A 21,379-nucleotide genomic window follows, 5' to 3' on the forward strand; every position below is an offset into this window, starting at 1 on the left:
CTGTAGAACACGATAAAGCGGCTAGAGATGATGAGATGAGATGAGATGATAGGCTACGATGTACAGGTAGTCGTCGACTTACGACCTATGCGACTTACGACCGATCGACTTTACGACCGTCTGGTTATGACTGGCGAGTGTTTCCCAGCTGAGCGTACGACAGTTTCCGCCCCAGCTCCCGGCAGCGCCTCTCGCCACGTACAACAGTTTCCGCCCCAGCTCCAGGCACATGCGCAGTCTCTCTCGCACTCCCTCGCGCACTCCGTCATACAGTTTCCGCCCCAGCTCCTGGTTTATGAAACGAGCAAATCCTCCCGCCAGCCCGAGCGCTGCAACAGCTGATGATGACATAGATGACCCACAGCCAAGCACCAGTGATGCCAGCGGTCACTAAATTTTGTATTTTGCTATGTTTTACATTTGTATTTTGGTATGTTTCAAACTAAAATGTTTTCTATTTTTCACACGTGTATTTCGTATTTGTTGTTTTGCACATATTAAACGAATTGTACTGTACGCAGTGTAGTATGCAGTGTTTGACTTAAACCAAATAATGAGCCAAGGTAATGAAATAAGAAAATGTTGATAAAATAAGACTTTAAGATGATTACAATATCATTACACATCACAATATACTTACGTTCATTTAACATAGGCCGACTTACGACCAGATCGGTTTACAACCGGTCAGTCGTAACCAAACGCAGTCGTAAGTCGACGACTACCTGTATATCTAACATCTGCATTGCTGAGGTTATTACCTCCGCCAAGGAGGTTATGTTTTCGGTAGCGTTGGTTTGTTTGTTTGTTGGTTTGTCTGTTAGCAACATTACGGAAAAAGTAATGAACGGATTGCTCTGAAATTTTTTCCAGAGGTGTGACTGGGCACAAGTAACAATCCATTAAATTTTGGCGGTGATCCGGATCACCTTCTGGATCCCGGATTTTTTTAAAGGATTCTTGGCGGAGGTCTGTGCTCTTAGTGCTTTTCTAGTTTATTTTTCATCTCATCTCATTATCTCTAGCCGCTTTATCCTGTCCTACAGGGTCGCAGGCAAGCTGGAGCCTATCCCAGCTGACTACGGGCGAAAGGCGGGGTACACCCTGGACAAGTCGCCAGGTCATCACAGGGCTGACACATAGACACAGACAACCATTCACACTCACATTCACACCTACGGTCAATTTAGAGTCACCAGTTAACCTAACCTGCATGTCTTTGGACTGTGGGGGAAACCGGAGCACCCGGAGGAAACCCATGCGGACACGGGGAGAACATGCAAACTCCGCACAGAAAGGCCCTCGCCGGCCACGGGGCTCAAACCCGGACCTTCTTGCTGTGAGGCGACAGCGCTAACCACTACACCACCGTGCCGCCTTTATTTATCCTGTTTGTTTTATTAATTTTATAGGCCTAGTTATTCTGCTTAATTTATTTTTGTCTACATCCATGTATTTTCTTCATCTGTTATCCTGATACTGTACTTTTTTTTTGTATTTTGCCCACTTTGGCATCTTGACTAGCCGTCGTTCACTAACTGCACTCTGTGTCGTGTGATGCCCGCGATCTCTGATTGGCTCACAGAAGTGTTTAATATGGATTGGATTGGATGTAGACTAGTGGACGTAGATAGTACATACAGTGAGAGTAAAAAGTATTTGATCCCTTGCTGATTTTGTTGGTTTGCCCACTAATAAAGACATGATCATTCTCTACTTTTAATGGTAAATGTATTCTAACATGGAGAGACAGAATATCAAAAAGAAAATCCAGAAAATAACTTTAAAGAATATATATTAATTGATTTGTATTTCATTGAGGGAAATAAGTATTTGATCCCCTAGTATGCATTAGGAGTTCTGGCTTTCACAGACCAGTTAGACACTCCCAATCAACTTGTTACCTGAATTGAAGACACCTGTTCTAACTAATCACCTGTATGAAAGACACCTGTTCACAGAATCAGACAATCAGACAAATTCCAAACTCTCCAACATGGGTAAGACCAAAGAACTCTCTCAGGACCTCAGAGACAGGATTGTTGACCTGCACAAATCTGGAATTGGCTACAAAAACATTAGCAAGATGCTGGGTATTAAAGTAACAACCACTGGTGCAATTGTGAGAAAATTTAAGAAGTATAACATGACCATCAATAGACCTTGGTCTGGTGCTCCACAGAAGATTTCACCTCGTGGGGTGGCAATGATCATGAGAACTGTGAGAAATCAGCCTGCAACCACACAGCGAGAGTTAGTGAATGACCTCAAGGCAGCTGGGACCACAGTCACCAGGAAAACAATTGGCAACACTTTGTGCCGCAATGGATTAAAATCCTGCAGTGCCCGAAAGGTACCCCTGCTTAAGAAGGCACATGTGGAGGCCCGCCTAAAGTATGCCAATGATCACCTCAAAGATGTACAAAGTGATTGGGAGAAGGGTCTGTGGTCAGACGAGACCAAAATTGAACTCATCTCATCATCTCTAGCCGCTTTATCCTGTTCTACAGGGTCGCAGGCAAGCTGGAGCCTATCCCAGCTGACTACGGGCGAAAGGCAGGGTACACCCTGGACAAGTCGCCAGGTCATCACAGGGCTGACACATAGACACAGACAACCATTCACACTCACACCTACGGTCAATTTAGAGTCACCAGTTAACCTAACCTGCATGTCTTTGGACTGTGGGGGAAACCGGAGCACCCGGAGGAAACCCATGCGGACACGGGGAGAACATGCAAACTCCGCACAGAAAGGCCCTCGCCGGCCCCGGGGCTCGAACCCAGGACCTTCTTGCTGTGAGGCGACAGCGCTAACCACTACACCACCGTGCCGCCCCCCAAAATTGAACTATTTGGCCTAAACTCTACTCGTCATGTGTGGAGGAAGAAAAATGCTGCCTATGACCCCAGGAACATTGTGCCCACCGTCAAGCATGGAGGTGGAAGCATTATGTTTTGGGGGTGTTTCTCTGCCAAGGGCACAGGGCTACTTCACCGCATCAGTGGGAAGATGGATGGAGCCATGTACTGTGCAGTCCTGAGGGACAACCTCCTCCCCTCTGCCAGGAAGTTGAAAATGGGCCGTGGTTGGGTCTTCCAACATGACAACGACCCGAAGCATACAGCAAAGGCAACAAAGGAGTGGCTCAAAAAGAACCACATTAAGGTCATGGAGTGGCCCAGTCAGTCTCCGGACCTCAATCCAATCGAAAATCTATGGAGGGAGCTGAAGGTCCGAGTTGCCAAGCGACAGCCCACCAACCTTAATGATTTAGAGAGGATCTGCAAAGAAGAGTGGGCCACAATTTCCCCTGATATGTGTGCTAACCTTGTGGTTAACTACAACAAACGTCTGTCCGCTGTGCTTGCAAACAAAGGCTTTGCCACCAAGTATTAAATGCTTTTGGCTAGAGGGATCAAATACTTATTTCCCTCAATGAAATACAAATCAATTAAAATATATTCTTTAAAGTTATTTTCTGGATTTTCGTTTTGATATTCTGTCTCTCCATGTTAGAATACATCTACCATTAAAAGTATAGAATGATCATGTCTTTATTAGTGGGCAAACCAACAAAATCAGCAAGGGATCAAATACTTTTTACTCTCACTGTAGATGTGCTGCATCAAAGTCCTTCTAAAGGCCTCTACATGCTCTTGCGACAAGGCTTTCGCAGATAGCTTTTCGCAGACAGTTGTAATTTATTGTTGAGCGGGGAGTAATAGGCGTGCGCGATGTTATTCACCGGCACAACGCAAGGGGGCGCGAAGTCGCTAGGAGTAGTTGGTGGGTGTGGTTAGTGGAGTGTTTATCCTCTGGTTACTTATAATGACTAGAACTTTTTTTTTTTATAATGACTAGAACTGGAGTCGTATAGATGTACATACTTCCTCAATCAACCGCTCTTCGTGCTGCTCCATCTTCGCTCATGTTTTTAAAAGTGCCGGTCATGAAAACAAAACAAACCGGGAAAGTAGGAAAGCGGAAGTGCATGTACAGCGGATGTAGAGTGGACCAATCAGAGCCCTCTTGTCTGCGACGCTGTCTGCGAGGCTTCTGCGGTGGTCACAATTTTTGGGGAGGTGCGCGCAAAGCGTCTGCGAAGGTGGGGGGGGCTACGCAGACACTGTCTGCGACGCTATCTGCGAGGACTGCGTTGTCAGCATAAATTGGCCTTTAGGCTATATAAGTGTCTCTGGCTGCATTCTCACACAGAACGTTGGTGCGAAATATTTATAAACATCTGATAAAAACCCGCCGAACTAACGTCAAACCCGCCCAATTTTTGTCAACCAGCCCAAGCCATTTTTTGCCCGCAAAGTAGAATTCAAAAACGCCCAATCTGGCAACACTGAATATATTTGTTTTTTTCTTTACCAAATTCTAACAGAAAACGAGAGCGCCCGAAAGGGAAAACCGAGCCGAGCCGCCATTTTGAATCCTCATTCACGGCTGTAATGCAAATGGCTTCCTCCTCGGTATACAAGTGCACTTCCATGGCAGGAAAAAAAAACTACATTTTGCCGCCTATATATGTAGTTCCCTATTTATACAAATAGGAGTCATTCAGGATTCAGACATGTTTTTGCTCGGCGTTAGCAAGTTAGAGGTTTTTAGCTTTCTCCTGAAATGTTTTCTTTTATTTCTTCTTCCTCAGGGTAGTAAAACTCGCTTTCGCTGTGAACACTGTCGTTATCGCTATCCATCATGTAAAATTAATGCTATTCTCCTGAGAAATGCTGACAAAAATGTATAAGGTTTTTGATACTTATAAATAAATCTTATTAAAAAAAAGATAAATGTTGACAAAAAAAAAAGCTACTATGTTTGCTGTTGTTGTGAACGAGCGAGTAGCCAGAGGTCCGTAACTCCCCGCCAGCCAATCGGAGTGCAGGATTTGGACCGCGAAAAAAATTGTATTCCATCGGGGAAAAATTGTCCTGTATGTATGTATACTAATCTGTGATGTCCTAGTGTTTACAGTGAATCTGATTTCTGGATTTAAAGGAACAGTCCACCGTACTTCCATAATGAAATATGCTGTTATCTGAATTGAGACGAGCTGCTCCGTACCTCTCCGAGCTTTGCGCGACCTCCCAGTCAGTCAGACGCGCTGTCACTCCTGTTAGCAATGTAGCTAGGCTCAGCATGGCCAACGGTATTTTTTGGGGCTGTAGTTAGATGCGACCAAACTCTTCCGCGTTTTTCCTGTTTACATAGGTTTATATGACCAGTGATATGAAACAAGTTCAGTTACACAAATTGAAACGTGGCGATTTTCTATGCTATGGAAAGTCGGCACTATAATGACAGGCGTACTAACACCTTCTGCGCGCTTCGGCAGCGCATTGATATCTGAGCTCCGTATCAATGCGCTGCCAAAGCGCGCAGAAGGTGTTAGTACGCCTGTCATTATAGTGCGGACTTTCCATAGCATAGAAAATCGCCACGTTTCAATTTGTGCAACTGAACTTGTTTCATATCACTGGTCATATAAACCTATGTAAACAGGAAAAACGCGGAAGAGTTTGGTCGCATCTAACTACAGCCCCAAAAAATACCGTTGGCCATGCTGAGCCTAGCTACATTGCTAATGGCCCTGTCACACTATAGCGTTTTGTTCGACGTTTGGTTGCGTTTTTAAAAATTTGAGAAACGCCGGGGAACGTCGACGTTCTTCAAATTAAGTTTCTAGGTCAACGATGTTGTAACGTTCTTGTAACGCTTGGGTAACGCTCAGCCAACGTTCCCTCAGTGTCAGGCGACGTTTGTGGTCGAAAATAGCAGCAAAACCTAGCGTTCTCATAGCGTCCACAGCGCTTTGATAGCGTTATCGTAGCGTTTGGGTAGCGTCTGCCTTGCGTCCAGGTAACGTTCTCGACGTTTGTCCAGCGTCTAGCTGACGTTCTCGACGTTTCCACAGCGTCTGCCTAGCGTTCCTGTAGCGTTCGAGTAACGCGTGGAGCGTTTGTGTGACGTTCCTGTTACGTTTCGCCAACCTGCGGCTGGACGCGCAGTATAAAAGGGGGGGCTTTTGGCCAGAGTGCATCACTTCCATTTCAACCACCATTTCAACCAGGTTGTTGTGATGCATAAGAGCAGCAACAGCATACTGGCGTTTCTCTTGGTCTGTCATTGTTCTGAAGTCTTCACTCTGTGAAAGTTCCAACAGGACTGTCGGTGGCCTCTGCAAGCCCCTTTAAATATATTTCTGGCAAGTGCCTGCCAAATGCTCCTGAACGCTACCAGTAGGTTACAGGCGCGTTACAAGGATGCTACATGGACGTTACACAGACGCTGGAAAAATTCAGAACGCTGACAGACGTTAGAAAGATGTTGAAAGAGCGTTACATGAGCGTTAAGAACGCTCGGCGAACGCTGACGAACGCTGAAAAACGTTGGCGACACGCTGGACAGACGTTCGATGGACGTTACACAGGCGTTAGGCAAGCGTTACCCAAGCGCTAGGCACGCGCTGGACACTCGACCCTGATGGGCCGGCGTCCGCCTAGCGTCCAGGGAACGTCCTGACTTTCGAGTAACGTTCAAGTAACGCCCGCAAACTTTCGTGTAACGTTCCTCTAACGTGTAAGTAGCGTTTTGATAGAACGTCCTGAATTTTTGTGCACACCCAAAACTATTTTTCACCCTCAACGTTCGCCGACGTCCCCCAACGTTTGCCGACGCTCGTCTAACTTTCTTGTAACTTTTTTCTAACGTTCTCGACGTTCCTCTGCGTTTCGCAACACGTTACTCGAACGCTGGTGAGAACGTCGTAGTGTGACAGGGCACTAACAGGAGTGACAGCGCGTCTGACTGACTGGGAGGTCGCGCAAAGCTCGGAGAGGTACGGAGCAGCTCGTCTCAATTCAGATAAGAGCATATTTCATTATGGAAGTACGGTGGACTGTTCCTTTTTGAAGGGGATTATAGAAGAGGGATCTGGCAACCGTGGAGATGTGTCGTGTGTAACCTTTCCAGTTCCTGGTCGCCTTGAAACAACATGGCGGTTGAACCCTGGAATAAAGTGAACATTCCGTGTCCAGGTGCTGCTGCGGCTTGTCGAATCACTTTTAACACCAGGACAGGTATTGTCTTGTGTTGTATAGAGTAGTGTAGATATAGTGTGAGACAGTGATTGGACGTATTCTGTTTAGACTGTGTTTGTATGTGAGTGATACACACGTGGGGTACAGCATGAAAAAAATAAATAAAAGATTACCGTTGGTGTTAGTATCGTATCTTGGTTACCGTGTGTGTGTGTGTGTGTCCCGTGATGTGCTGCTTGACCTATAGCGTGTTGTTTCTATTGCAGCGGCTCTAGCGGAAGCTGTGGTGGAGCGGTGTGCGCGCGCGCTGAAGCTGCTGGACAGCCGCGTGCTGCACGCAGAGACGCGCGTGCTCCAGGAGCTGCTGTATGTGCAGAACAGCAGGTTGAGGCAACACAAACCCTTCCGGGCCATCAAGCAGGTCCGCTTTATCTCATCTCAATCACAAGCGCTCATCCGCGCCCCGACTCACACTACTGACTCGTGTTTTCCCTGCTCTCAACACCCCTCATCCCCCTGATCAGCCCCTTCCTCAGACTCGAGGGTCCCCGGGAGCACAGAGCGCTTCTGAAATCAAGGACTCGAGCGGCGGCTAAAATTATCCACAACTTAACGATCCATTGCGGAAGTAGAAAAGACTTTCAGTATGTAAACTGTGCATGAATAACGGCTCAAACTCATCTCATTCATCTCATTATCTCTAGCCGCTTTATCCTTCTACAGGGTCGCAGGCAAGCTGGAGCCTATCCCAGCTGACTACGGGCGAAAGGCGGGGTACACCCTGGACAAGTCGCCAGGTCATCACAGGGCTGACACATAGACACAGACAACCATTCACACTCACATTCACACCTACGGTCAATTTAGAGTCACCAGTTAACCTAACCTGCATGTCTTTGGACTGTGGGGGAAACCGGAGCACCCGGAGGAAACCCACGCGGACACGGGGAGAACATGCAAACTCCACACAGAAAGGCCCTCGCCGACCCCGGGGCTCGAACCCAGGACCTTCTTGCTGTGAGGCGACAGCACTAACCACTACACCGTGCCGCCATATATCTCATCTCATCTCATTATCTCTAGCTGCTTTATCCTTCTACAGGGTCGCAGGCAAGCTGGAGCCTATCCAGCTGACTACGGGTGAAAGGCGGGGTACACCCTGGACAAGTCGCCAGGTCATCACTGGGCTGACACATAGACACAGACAACCATTCACACTCACATTCACACCTACGGTCAATTTAGAGTCACCAGTTCACCTAACCTGCATGTCTTTGGACTGTGGGGGAAACCGGAGCACCCGGAGGAAACCCACGCGGACACGGGGAGAACATGCAAACTCCACACAGAAAGGCCCTCGCCGACCCCGGGGCTCGAACCCAGGACCTTCTTGCTGTGAGGCGACAGCGCTAACCACTACACCACCGTGCCGCCGGCTCAAACTCCCACTAGAAAAAAAAATTAGTTGATTCCCGATTACTTGGAGTATCAGATCACGTGACACCTTTGTCCACAGTTATCGACATCCGGATTATTTATTTTAAAAAATCGGCACTGGCGCCATCTGCGGGGGGCACGGACCTTTTTGACCCCCCAAAGATAAAGTTTGGGGGGGGGGCAAAAACACCCCAATAATGAAAAAAGTAGTAAACAGTACAGATGAACTCATGTTAACTGACGATTGAAACCACCTAAACAAATAATAGCCTAGCTTTGAATGCAAAATAAGTAATCTATAGAAACATCACCTAAAATGTTATGATCGGACATGACCCGCCCCCTTTTCCACTTGCAATATTCCAATGGTTGGCAGTGAGTGATTGACAGGTTGCACTTCGCAAAATTTACACGTCCTTTAGTGCTTTGCGCAGACTTAAGACCTACCTGCAGAGCACCATGACTGCTCCGAGACTGAATCACTTGGCTGTTCTTTACACACACAAGGAACATACAGACCACATTGATTTGAAAAAAATTACCAATGAGTTCAGCGCTTGTGACAGAAGGAGTGATGTTTTTGCGAAGTTTTAGGGCTGATGGGCTATTAGGGTGAATATGATTTTCTCATGTTCATGAATATGATTTTCTCACTGCCTACTTGTTAATTTCCGTCGCCATGAAAGAGATGTGTTGTTAAAGTTTGTAAGTAAGATTAAAATTAACTTTGTCATATCCATTAACTCTTAACAGAAACTACATTCATGTACAGTTGTCTGCCGAATTCATCTCAAAGAAAATTGCATGAAACTAAATTTGTTTATTGAATAAATTGTGTTTCATACAATGTTTAAAGTCGTGAGATTTTTTAATGCATCATAATAAGTTATCGTTAAAATGGGCGCTTCCCACTTGCAATGGTGAATAGTAATGAATGAAAATGACTTACAACTGAGTCTTTGATATTCAACTACATACACTGCCGACGTCATGACGTCACGGTGCAAGAACATAATTCTGACCCCTCCAATGTTGACATGAAGTTGGCGCCTATGAAAATCGGTATGTGGTATTCAGTTAACAAAACATAGTTTTTATTTAAAATGTTTTACATAGACTTTTTTATATTTTGTCCACCATTATCGACGCCCTTTGTCCTCCGTTATCGACATCCAGGTTATTTATTTTAAAAAATCGGTATGTGGTATTAAGTTAACAAAACGTATTTCTCATCTCATTATCTCTAGCCACTTTATCCTGTCCTACAGGGTCGCAGGCAAGCTGGAGCCTATCCCAGCTGACTACGGGCGAAAGGCGGGGTACACCCTGGACAAGTCGCCAGGTCATCACAGGGCTGACACATAGACACAGACAACCATTCACACTTACATTCACACCTACAGTCAATTTAGGCTACGTTTACATTAGACCGTATCTGTCTCGTTTCCTTCACAGATGCACTGTCCGTTTACATTAAACCACCTGGAAACGCCGGGAAACGGGAATCCGCCAGCGTCCACGTATTCAATCCAGATCGTGTCTGGTCCGGTGCTGTGTAAACATTGAGATACGCGGATACGCTGTGCTGAGCTCTAGCTGGCGTCCTCATTGGACAACGTCACTGTGACATCCACCTTCCTGATTCGCTGGCGTTGGTCATGTGACGCGACTGCTGAAAAACGGCGCGGACTTCCGCCTTGTATCACCTTTCATTAAAGAGTATAAAAGTATGAAAATACTGCAAATACTGATGCAAATACTGCCCATTGTGTAGTTATGATTGTCTTTAGGCTTGCCATCCTTCCACTTGCAAGTGGTAAGTGATATGCGCTGGGATCACACACACAGCGGCTCAGTCCCGAAAACACTGCTAGTGTGCTTCACTCGCGCGCTCTGTGAGCTGCGCAGGGCCGGAGTGCGCACCCTCCAGAGGGCACTCGCTGTTCAGGGCGGAGTGATTTGGAGCGCAGGATGCCTGCGGAGCCGAGCGTATCCGCGTATTGGTATTGTTGTGTGCACGCGAATCGTGTATTGGTGTTGCTGTGTGCACACTAATCGTTTTAAAAACGTTAATCTGATGATCCGCTGATACGGTCTAATGTAAACATGGGCTTAGAGTCGCCAGTTAACCTAACCTGCATGTCTTTGGACTGTGGGGGAAACCCACGCGGACACGGGGAGAACATGCAAACTCCGCACAGAAAGGCCCTCGCCGGCCACGGGGCTCGAACCCAGACCTTCTTGCTGTGAGGCGACAGCGCTAACCACTACACCACCGTGCCGCCCACAAAACATATTTTTTATTTAAAATGTGTTTTACATAGACTTTTATATTTTGTCCACCGTTATCGACATCCAGATTATTTATTTTTAAAAAATCGGTATGTGCTATTAAGTTAACAAAACATAGTTTTTATTTAAAATGTGTTTTACATAGACTTTTTTTATATTTTGTCCACCCTTATCGACGCCCTTTGTCCATCGTTATCGACATCCAGATTACTTATTTAAAAAAAATCGGTATGTGGTATTAACAAAACATAGTTTTTATTTAAAATGTGTTTTACATAGACTTTTATATTTAGTACAAAATATCTTTTATGTAAATACATCGATGTCGGTGTTTACGTAAATGAGAGTAATTCTAATGTTTGTAAAGAAATGAACTGATAATGTTTAACCTGTCAGACAATCTTTTTGTTCCACTTTCTACCCACTTTAAGTATTTTCATAGCTCACATTTTGTTAATCATTCGTTGTTGTTTGTATTAATTTCTAGTTTTGTAGTTTACCAATAAACCTCAACAGGCAATTAACACTGTAACCACATGAACATCCAGGTCAAAGGTCGCATGTCATTCCTCGAACCAAAATACAAAATGTCTGCTGATATTGTAGTATGTGGTAGATATTTACAACAAACTGAAAAAAAAAATTCTGAATGGAATAGAAAAATCTATTTCAAGCATGTATTTTTTTTCTTTACATGTGAGGAATTTAATTCTGATTGAATTCTATTTATTGCAATCAGATTCCAAATACTCTATAAATATTCCATTCTGTTATGAATCAGAAAACAACTATTATAAATCCCAGCGCACTTATTTTTTAAAGTACCTCAGCAGTGTTACACAAAGATCGATCCATAACAGTTGTAAATGTTACTTAATTCCACAGGGTGTCGATAATGGTGGACACTGGTGAAAGTGATCACTATTATCGACACCTCACTTGACTTCTCAAACGCACGTTTAGATACAAAATGGCGACTGTCAAATGAAAGAGTAAGAAACAAAGTAGGTTTCGACAAAGATATCATGAAATATCTGTGAATTTGATCAGTAAAAACACATCCATGATCTTTCCACCATGCTTACCTGCGACGATAACGTCCAGATTTTCCTCAAATTGCTGATCATGCTGAAAAAAAATTCTCTTTCAGGTAACGAGCTGTGTCATTAGACGACAAGATCAAAGGGCGAGGCGGGTCTTCCGGCTGATTAATTAACCAATAATATCTCATCTCATTATCTGTAGCCGCTTTATCCTGTTCTACAGGGTCGCAGGCGAGCTGGAGCCTATCCCAGCTGACTACGGGCGAAAGGCGGGGTACACCCTGGACAAGTCGCCAGGTCATCACAGGGCTGACACATAGACACAGACAACCATTCACACTCACATTCACACCTACGGTCAATTTAGAGTCACCAGTTAACCTAACCTGCATGTCTTTGGACTGTGGGGGAAACCGGAGCACCCGGAGGAAACCCACGCGGACACGGGGAGAACATGCAAACTCCACACAGAAAGGCCCTCGCCGGCCACGGGGCTCGAACCCAGACCTTCTTGCTGTGAGGCGACAGCGCTAACCACTACACCACCGTGCCGCCCCCCAATAATAACTGTTATAACTTAAACTCACCTTTTGTAAGATTTTTTTTTTTTTTTTTTTATTGGTAAATCTGAAAAGGTGTCTAATTATGGACTGTCGATAATTGTAGCTGTTGTTGTACTTATGATTTAGGGAATTGCATGTTGTTTGCTTTTGTATTCACTGTAGGTTGACCAATGCATTAACCGTCTAAAGGAAATGAAATTTCAGGAAGCTTTGCAAGACCTGAAGGATCTATGCCCAAACCAAATGCAGAGGTAAAACAATGACAAATGAAAGAATGCATGAGAACAGTTGGGAACAGTTTAAATAGAACCAAAATTTATATGACTGTGTTCTGTAGGATTCTTTAGAGCGGAGCACTTCTAAATTCCGATTGGTTACCATCAAACCGAGTCATAGCTCATGATGGTAAAATTGCGTGGGCTTCAGCTTTATTCTGACGCCTGTGCAGCCAGCGGTCTCCCCACCGAGAGATGCTAGCTCATGTCGAAAATGAATGACTGACTTCCGGTCATTTTGGCACTCTCGCCGTGTTTGGTGTGAACGTAGGGTTAGACAGTAAGACTTTCAACTGTTCAGTTTTCCCCTGCACAGTCCAGTTTCCAGGCCGTCTACTGGAATTTGGATTTACCTGTAATTTGTCCATTTTATTTGCACTTTTTCTGAGTGAGTGATAAAATTATGACTCTTGCACCCCATTTTTCTGTCTTTTTTTTTTTTATAACTAAAAGCAGATCTAAAGATTGATGTCATAATTCATAGCTTCTGTCTAAAATAAAGGAGTACCCAAAAATAAAGAGAGAATGAAAATGTCAGAGTTTAGTCCAGTCAGAATTCTGCATTCGGTTTAATTTCAGACTCTCATTTGCGGACTCCTTTGATTTGTTCTCCTAGTAAACAAATCACTGCTTATTTTGGTGAGATCACAAGTATTGCCTGAAGACACATTTAAGGCTGAGTGTGCAGTATGTAGGAACATGGGGGGTCTCTGATTTTGGAACGTTTAAAAGGTGGAAAACCCTACAATAGAGATCTTGCAGTCGCGTGACCAGAAAGTACACAGCCGCCATCTTGTCGGTAAAAAACACAGCTGAATACTGCTGCACTCGTGTACAGAATGGATCAATTTCAACCGACGGACTACACGGCTCATTTTTCTAATGAAGAGATAACTAGATATATGTCTAAAATAAACGATCTACAGATTAGTGACCCTTATGGCTTACTGGACGTAGTTTTCACGACCGTGTCAGTGGATATTGAACTGCCAGCGGAATACCCGGATGTGTATAATTACCTCATCAACTTTCACTCGCTGTTCAGTGGTGAAGCACTGTGTGCTTATAAATCTCTGGACAGTTATCTTTACAGAAATTCAGGATTTGTCAGCCGCAGCATCTTGTAAACAAGAAAATAATCCTCATTGGACGGGTAAGTCACTTAAGTATTGAGTATAGCACTGACCAGCCGATTATAGAATAGAATAAGGTAATTCCAGCTGTAATTCCAAATCGTCCGTGTTGTTTACCATGGATCTGACGTTGGAGAGGTAGAGGCTTAGCAGTGGAGATTTGAGTAGCTGTTTTCTGAGCTTAGTCAACAGGCAGGCTCTGCAGCCTTGCTTTTGCTTCTGCTCCCGGCGCCGCCTCCTTCGCTTTGCTTCCGATAACAATCCACGGAGACCCCGCTGGTCTCGCTATCTCGTCCGGAATGTTGTGCATGCGATGGAAATCGCTACAAACCGTCATTTTCTGCTGGAAACCAATGTCCAGTAAGTCCATACGGTTGTAGTGGATATTGAAGTCCGGTACAGACGAACAACACGCAAAAATACACACAAAAAACATAAACGTGCACAGGTAGGGAGAGCTTGTAGCCGCAGCCGTTGTAGTAGAATTGTATATAGTAGGGTTTTCCAGAAGAAAAGGTAGAAGTAGAAGGCGGAAATATGGCGTTTGACCGACAAGATGGCGTCTGTCACAATCTGGATCGGCTGTGACATCACATGCAAGTGCTCCATACAGTCAGTAATGAAACCAACCAAGTAGTGGTTAATATCCATTCTGACAGGATGGCTTTTGTTTGTTGATCACATCATTCACACCCTGCTTTTATCTCTGTTAGGTGGGATCAGTTTCCTTTTGGGGCAGTTGAGCTTCCCCATAGTTTCCCCACAGCTTATAGACCTGATGTGTTCTCTGTGCAGGACTGTGGGAGTTGATGTGGGACATTGCGATGTCCCCAGTCAGCCCATGCTGGAATGGTTTTGTCTTAAACTGTTGGGAGCCTCCAGCCTCCTGTGTCGGACCCTGGACCAGTGCATCAAAGCCTTCTCGTATCCTTCATTGCTTACAGGCATACAGCTTTAGTAACGTACAAGGAATATTACCATGCACGAATATAGACTTTGTATATTTCTTACGAAGGGCTTTTGAACTCTGTCATATACACTACCGTTCAAAAGTTTGGGGTCACTTTGAAATGTCCTTATTTTTGAAAGAAAAGCACTGTTCTTTTCAATGAAGATCACTTTAAACTAATCAGAAATCCACTCTATACATTGCTAATGTGGTAAATGACTATTCTAGCTGCAAATGTCTGGTTTTTGGTGCAATATCTCCATAGGTGTATAGAGGCCCATTTCCAGCAACTCTCACTCCAGTGTTCTAATGGTACAATGTGTTTGCTCATTGCCTCAGAAGGCTAATGGATGATTAGAAAACCCTTGTACAATCATGTTAGCACAGCTGAAAACAGTTGAGCTCTTTAGAGAAGCTATAAAACTGACCTTCCTTTGAGCAGATTGAGTTTCTGGAGCATCACATTTATGGGGTCGATTAAATGCTCAAAATGGCCAGAAAAATGTCTTGACTATATTTTCTATTCATTTTACAGCTTATGGTGGTAAATAAAAGTGTGACTTTTCATGGAAAACACAAAATTGTCTGGGTGACCCCAAACTTTTGAACGGTAGTGTAACTGAGAAACTGAAGTCCTTTCCACCTTGGTGGAAAACTTACTGACACCTGAGTGTCATTGTAAAATGATGCTAAATTAATGGAAAATAAACATCATCTTACAGTTTCACCATATCAATGAGATGCTTTTTTTTTTTTTTCTCTTCACATTTTAATCTGCTTATAGTTAGGCTTAAGTTACATGCTCTGGTCAAAGGTTCTTTGACACCTGATCATCAGAGCTATGTATAAAACCATTCTCGCAAAGTTTGACTCAAAGATCATCTAGAATGTCTTTGTTTGTTGTAGCGTGACAAATTTCCCTTCACTGGAACTAAAAGGCTCAAACAGTTCCAGCATGATAGTGTGCCTGTGCACAAAGTGAGGTTCATAAAGACAGTTTACCCAGTTCAGGGTGGAAGAACTCAAGTGGCCTGTACAAAACCCTGATCTCAACCTTTTGGGATGAACTGGAACGCTAAATTTGCCCCAGGACTCTCCTCCCAACATGCTCTTCTGGCTGATTTGGCAAATTCCCACAGCTGTGCTTCAAAATATAGTGGAAAGCTTCCCAGAGGAGCGGAAGTTGTTGTTATAACAGCAGTGGAGGACTAAATCTGCAATGGGATGTTCAACAAGCATATATGGGTGTGATGGTCAGGTGTCCACATACTTTTGGCCATGTAGTGTATGTAGAACATCCCCTATACAAGTTCCTATAAGTGAGCTGTTTTATATTAGAATGCTCACATTAATAAACTTGGAGCCGGCACTACTGTTAAAGCCACCCTGCTATGGAAAATTTAATCAACACCTGACTAATCCGAATCGAGGCAGCTCTGTGGTCTAAAATTTCTTAACTCTTCTCCTGAAAGATTGACAAGGCAGTATCTTCGTTTGATGGAGTTTATTGTGTTGAACTTGGTGCTGATGAGCATGCTCAGTCGACTGTGGTGAGTTCAGGAGGCGTGATCATGCCAGTTTGTGAAGATGTTGACAATAATTTAAGGTATTAAAAAAGTTGTAACACATCAGTCTGCAGGTCAACTCTGTTTTTGCTCATTACGTTCATTGTGTGCAGGGTATTTTTCAGAGGCATCCTGAGATCTCTGGTGCCTGTCTATCAAGGCATCATGGATCTGCTCCACGAGGTAGTGCAATGTCGACCCATGGCCTTCCTCACTGACATTACCCTGCCTGGAGACCTGGCAGCATTTCTGGGCCCCTCTTACTCTGACCTGCTCAAGGAGAGGAGTACACCAGAGCCCTTTAAGATGAAGAAACCCAAAAAAACTCTTCTAGACAAGCTGTTTGAGGAGGGAAGTGAGGAAGAGGATGATGATGATGACGACGATAACGACAGTCAGGTGATGCAGATGCTAGCCAGTGAGAAAATGACATCTAATATCGATCTTGGGAGGGCCGTTTTGCGTCAAGGTCCACCTTGCTCTCGTATGTCAGATTTTATTTATTTATTTGTTTGTTTTTTAAATGAACTGTCCAAATAATTCTGTGTTTGTTTTCCATGTTATTTATCGGTCTTCTTTCTTTTTCACACATCTGTAGGATCTTCCTCAAATTTGGACATAAAGTCGATGCTGAAGCAAACCTCCAAACAGGTTACTAGACTTATTTTAATTTCTGAGAACTTAAATATATACACCATGGATGGATTAGAATAAATCGCAGTTACTGCAATGGTTTACTGCTCTGGGCCACGCTCTTCATATGTAGATTACGGAGTTAGCTGGATTGGATTGTTGACCATTTCAAATGATCCCAGATATGTCCTTTCTTTAAAGCTGTTGGACTTGTCAAGACAAGAAGTCCTTAAACTGTGACACACTCAGGAGTATACTTGTTCATCATGGAAAAAAAAAGATTAGACTTAAAGGGGAGCTCCTCTCATCTCATTATCTCTAGCCGCTTTATCCTGTTCTACAGGGTCGCAGGCAAGCCGGAGCCTATCCCAGCTGACTACGGGTGAAAGGCGGGGTACACCCTGGACAAGTCGCCAGGTCATCACAGGGCTGACACATAGACACAGACAACCATTCACACTCACATTCACACCTACGGTCAATTTAGAGTCACCAGTTAACCTAACCTGCATGTCTTTGGACTGTGGGGGAAACCGGAGCACCCGGAGGAAACCCACGCGGACACAGGGAGAACATGCAAACTCCGCACAGAAAGGCCCTCGCCGGCCACGGGGCTCGAACCCGGACCTTCCTGTTGTGAGGCGACAGCGCTAACCACTACACCACCATGCCACCCTAAAGGGGAACTGAAGGCAAAATTTTTTTTTTTTATTAACAAAATTCTACTTCTCATTTTATTAAATATAGGAATGCATTTCTGGCAGCTATTTTGTCACTGTTATAGCAAGTTATGAGTGTTTGAAATATGCTCTGTAATATATCAGTCCATATGTCAAAGCAACGGCCGTAAACGAGATTCACTGAGACCTGTGCAAGACATCGTAGGATGGAAGTAAAACGTACAGCGGAAATCAAAGTGGCCAACATCTGCCAACGTTGTCAAAAGATGCACGCACCCTCCTTTGAATGCTGACGTAATCAAGCTGGAAGTTTTCCCTGTGTTCAAAATCACTCACTATATAGTGAGGACGCCATTTTGTAGTGCTGTCCGAAACCTTAGTGAGGATTATTTGTACCCTATATAGTGCACTCAAAGTATCCCACAATGCATCACAAAAACTAGTGTACAACGATGGTCACTAACCAAAGCAGTATATCCCATCGTGCATTGCGGTCACACTGAAAGAAATCAAATTAAAAGCCTCAAATTTGATTTAATAAAAGGCAGCGGCAAAGAAGAAAGTATTCAGCCTTGATTTAAAAGAACTGAAAGATGCAGATACTTTGTATTGATTAATGTGGGAAATGCGCTCAGTATAATATGGATTTATCACAAAAATACATGCATGTATTTTATAATTTTGAAAACCCACCAGCCGACTGATCTGGCACATTTTAATTGTGCGACAGTAATGACGTAAATACCAGCGCGATGGACTGGTGTCCGAAAGCGTTTTTTTTTTTTTTTTCCTCCTTCATTTAACCAATGGTTTGAAGTCGTATGGAATAATCTCCATCACTGATGAAGCTGGCAAATCTCAAAATTAATCTAAATTGGAATGATATGGTGATCTGGCTGCTGTGTAAAGAGTTTTCAAAATGCTGGCACTGACACTTCATGTTTGAAGTCTCGCACAAGTCTCGTGAAGGTCGCGCAGATAAGCGGCGCCTGCTGTGGACCATACGGCATGGCTCAAAACCGAAAAGGCCGATAAGTGTAATATAATATGCCAATACAAGTCATGATATAAGGTTCATAAAACCGAAAACGTAATTGAATAACACGTTAATTAAAAAATAAAGCAAGTTTAAAAATGACTTCAGTTCTCCTTTAAATTAATAGTGTCGCATTATGACCAATATCAATTGACCGCGCATTTTGGTTCATTTATGCTCTAGTTTAAAGGGGAAAAAATGCCTAGGATTTAAAGGTGCAATAGTGTTTTTTTTTGTTTTTGTTTTTTTTCTTACTTGTACAAAACCTGGAAAAATTAGTCAAACATGATTAAATATAAGGGTTTAAGCTGTGGCCAAAGCACCAGTGTATAGACCCCTTCGCATGTTTGTAAACAAACTGACCGTTGCCAGGATGTGCACGCAGCCTGGACCCAGAAACAATGGCGCTGCCCATAGACCGGCATTATGAGCTGTCAGATTATGCCAAACAATTGTCGTTACAAGATCGAGAATGCTACATAAATAAGTTAACTCTAACAAGTGGACATCGCCTACCGGATCCGCATTTAATTAAAGAGTGGACGGACGATGTTAGTAAGTTCCCTGGTATACAATGGCCAGATATATACTCGTACCTTATTGACAAGACTTCAGTGTACACCCACGAAAAACTTCGTGCCTACAAGTCTTTAGACGCATATGATTATGTTATGTGCGGGCATGTACAACTTGATTAACAATGGGACATTCATATTCATTTTGTTTTAATCAAATTATGCCAGTGATGTGATGGCAATGTGGCTTTAGCTACAACAGCAAATACCAACACTAAACAGCAATTTGCAAGAGGTAATGGCATGAAAGGAATGATAGTGTAAAGAGTGCAGCTAAGAGAAATCAGAGCTGCGTAAAAAGCGAGAGGCAGAGAGCAGAAATGAAACTGAACGGGGCGGGAGCTAGGTTAGAGCAGTCAACGCAAGTTGGCATTTAGAGTGAGGGCACACAATTTTACCTTTCCATCCTTGCTTTAAAATTGTGATTTTCAGCATACGCAAATAATGATGGCACAAAATCTGGACTGCTTGAGTCAAGCGAGACCTCTCCTACAAACAAAACTGCATGCAAAGCTAAGTTAACATGCTAACAATATTCATTACATTGTGTAACTATGACCCAGCTAATCAGACAAACGTTACCGAAGTATTTTGCTACATCAATAAACGAAGACTAGAAAGAATAAAAAAGATTTAATAAATAGCCTGATCTTACCTGTGATGAAGTGGGCGCTGCAAACCCGCGCATTTTTGATAGTGCTTTCATCCCAGTCTACACGTTTGATGGCTTGTAGTCATAGACGTCAGCGATTTTTTTTGGAATGGGTGAGATCCTGCTGGAATTCTGTACATTTTAACCCCATCACTGCTACGATTCTGACACCCGACAACACAACAACTAGGCATTTTTGAGTCTTTTTTGGGTCCAGGCTGCGCGTGCAATTTCCGCTTACGTATGAATGACGTTTACTGCGAAGGGGTCTATTAAGTGCTTGAGAAAACCCATTTGGTAAACTGATTTCTTGTTTTGGCATCCTTATTTATGTTTGGATGTTCCTCCTGTCAGTGTACAGCTGAAGTGTTCATTAAGGCAGCATCTCCTAGACAACCGAGTACCTCCAGCCTAGCTGTACCCAATCGGAAGAGGATATTCTTGAAAAAGCTGAAGACGGCATCCTCCGTTAAGGATATGGCTACACATCTTGAAGAGATGATGTGCTGGTGTAGGAGGAGCAAGCTGCATCAGGAACGCCGCTATCTTGCCTTCACACTCCTCAGGTTCCAGAAGATAAAGGCTTTGGAGCGTGAGGGAATCAGGTACCTGTGCAGAACATTTTTTTTTTTTTTAAACGTGTAAATTTTATTGCTTTTATGATCTTAATCATTTTTTTGTTTTCACATCCAGTGTGCAGAAGACACTGAGGAGGCTTCAGGTGAGGGTTCACCATGTGATGCTTAAAGGAATTTCCTTGGCAAGACCTTCCCTTTTTCTTCAGAAGAGGGCAAAATGTTACTTCAGAACACGTTTTACTACACGTTTGAGACGTTATGGAAGTGTCGTGAGCCGAGTTGGAAAAGTCAGAATGCGCTCTCAAATAGCCAAAGACCTTTTTAATGTCAAAGCAAAATCACACGGATGCAGAAAGTACACGAAAGTTCCATCTTTACGTAAAGACGTGATGTCAGGAAGCAATGTCTCATTCAGTCAAAAAGAAAGCAAAACGAAGACCGAGACAAGGTCACTGGAATCTAGCAGTGTGTACAATAATGAGATCGATGATCTTTTTGCATGCTTTGGCTTATAGTGTTCTTAATACAGAGATGTATGATTAAACCAACACTACTGAAAGATTTTGGACTACATTTTTGTGTTTGACAGGCCTGCATTTGTTACAATGTGGATTTTTCTGCAAACTTTGTAGTTGAAAGATCACAACCTACTGTAAGGGTTTTCAAGATGTTTTGTCTAAATCCTCTCTAAAGGGTGCTATAATTCACAAATTAGTGGGTTTGTAACTGCTAACTATTACATTTTGAACTGCTCAACATCAAATCATTATTCTTCTTTCTCTACATTTGAAGGTGCTAAGTGTTCTTGATGTACACTACCGTTCAAAAGTTTGGGGTCACTTTGAAATGTCCTTATTTTTGAAAGAAAAGCACTGTTCTTTTCAGTGAAGATCACTTTAAACTAATCAGAAATCCA

General features: G+C 43.5%; 1 protein-coding gene across 1 annotated transcript; it reads left to right on the forward strand.

The window, feature by feature from the left end:
• Nucleotides 1-6,803: 6,803 nt before the first annotated feature.
• Nucleotides 6,804-21,022, forward strand: nepro (nucleolus and neural progenitor protein). The gene is made up of 9 exons (XM_060929377.1): nt 6,804-7,091; nt 7,319-7,473; nt 12,550-12,638; nt 14,591-14,719; nt 16,217-16,294; nt 16,423-16,793; nt 16,908-16,960; nt 20,240-20,490; nt 20,579-21,022. The coding sequence occupies exons 1-9, from the start codon at nt 7,007-7,009 to the stop codon at nt 20,976-20,978; spliced, it is 1,611 nt and encodes a 536-aa protein (XP_060785360.1). The 5' UTR covers nt 6,804-7,006; the 3' UTR covers nt 20,979-21,022.
• Nucleotides 21,023-21,379: the final 357 nt, after the last annotated feature.

Source organism: Neoarius graeffei, chromosome 9, assembly GCF_027579695.1.
Source record: "Neoarius graeffei isolate fNeoGra1 chromosome 9, fNeoGra1.pri, whole genome shotgun sequence".
NCBI classification, from domain to species: domain Eukaryota; kingdom Metazoa; phylum Chordata; class Actinopteri; order Siluriformes; family Ariidae; genus Neoarius; species Neoarius graeffei.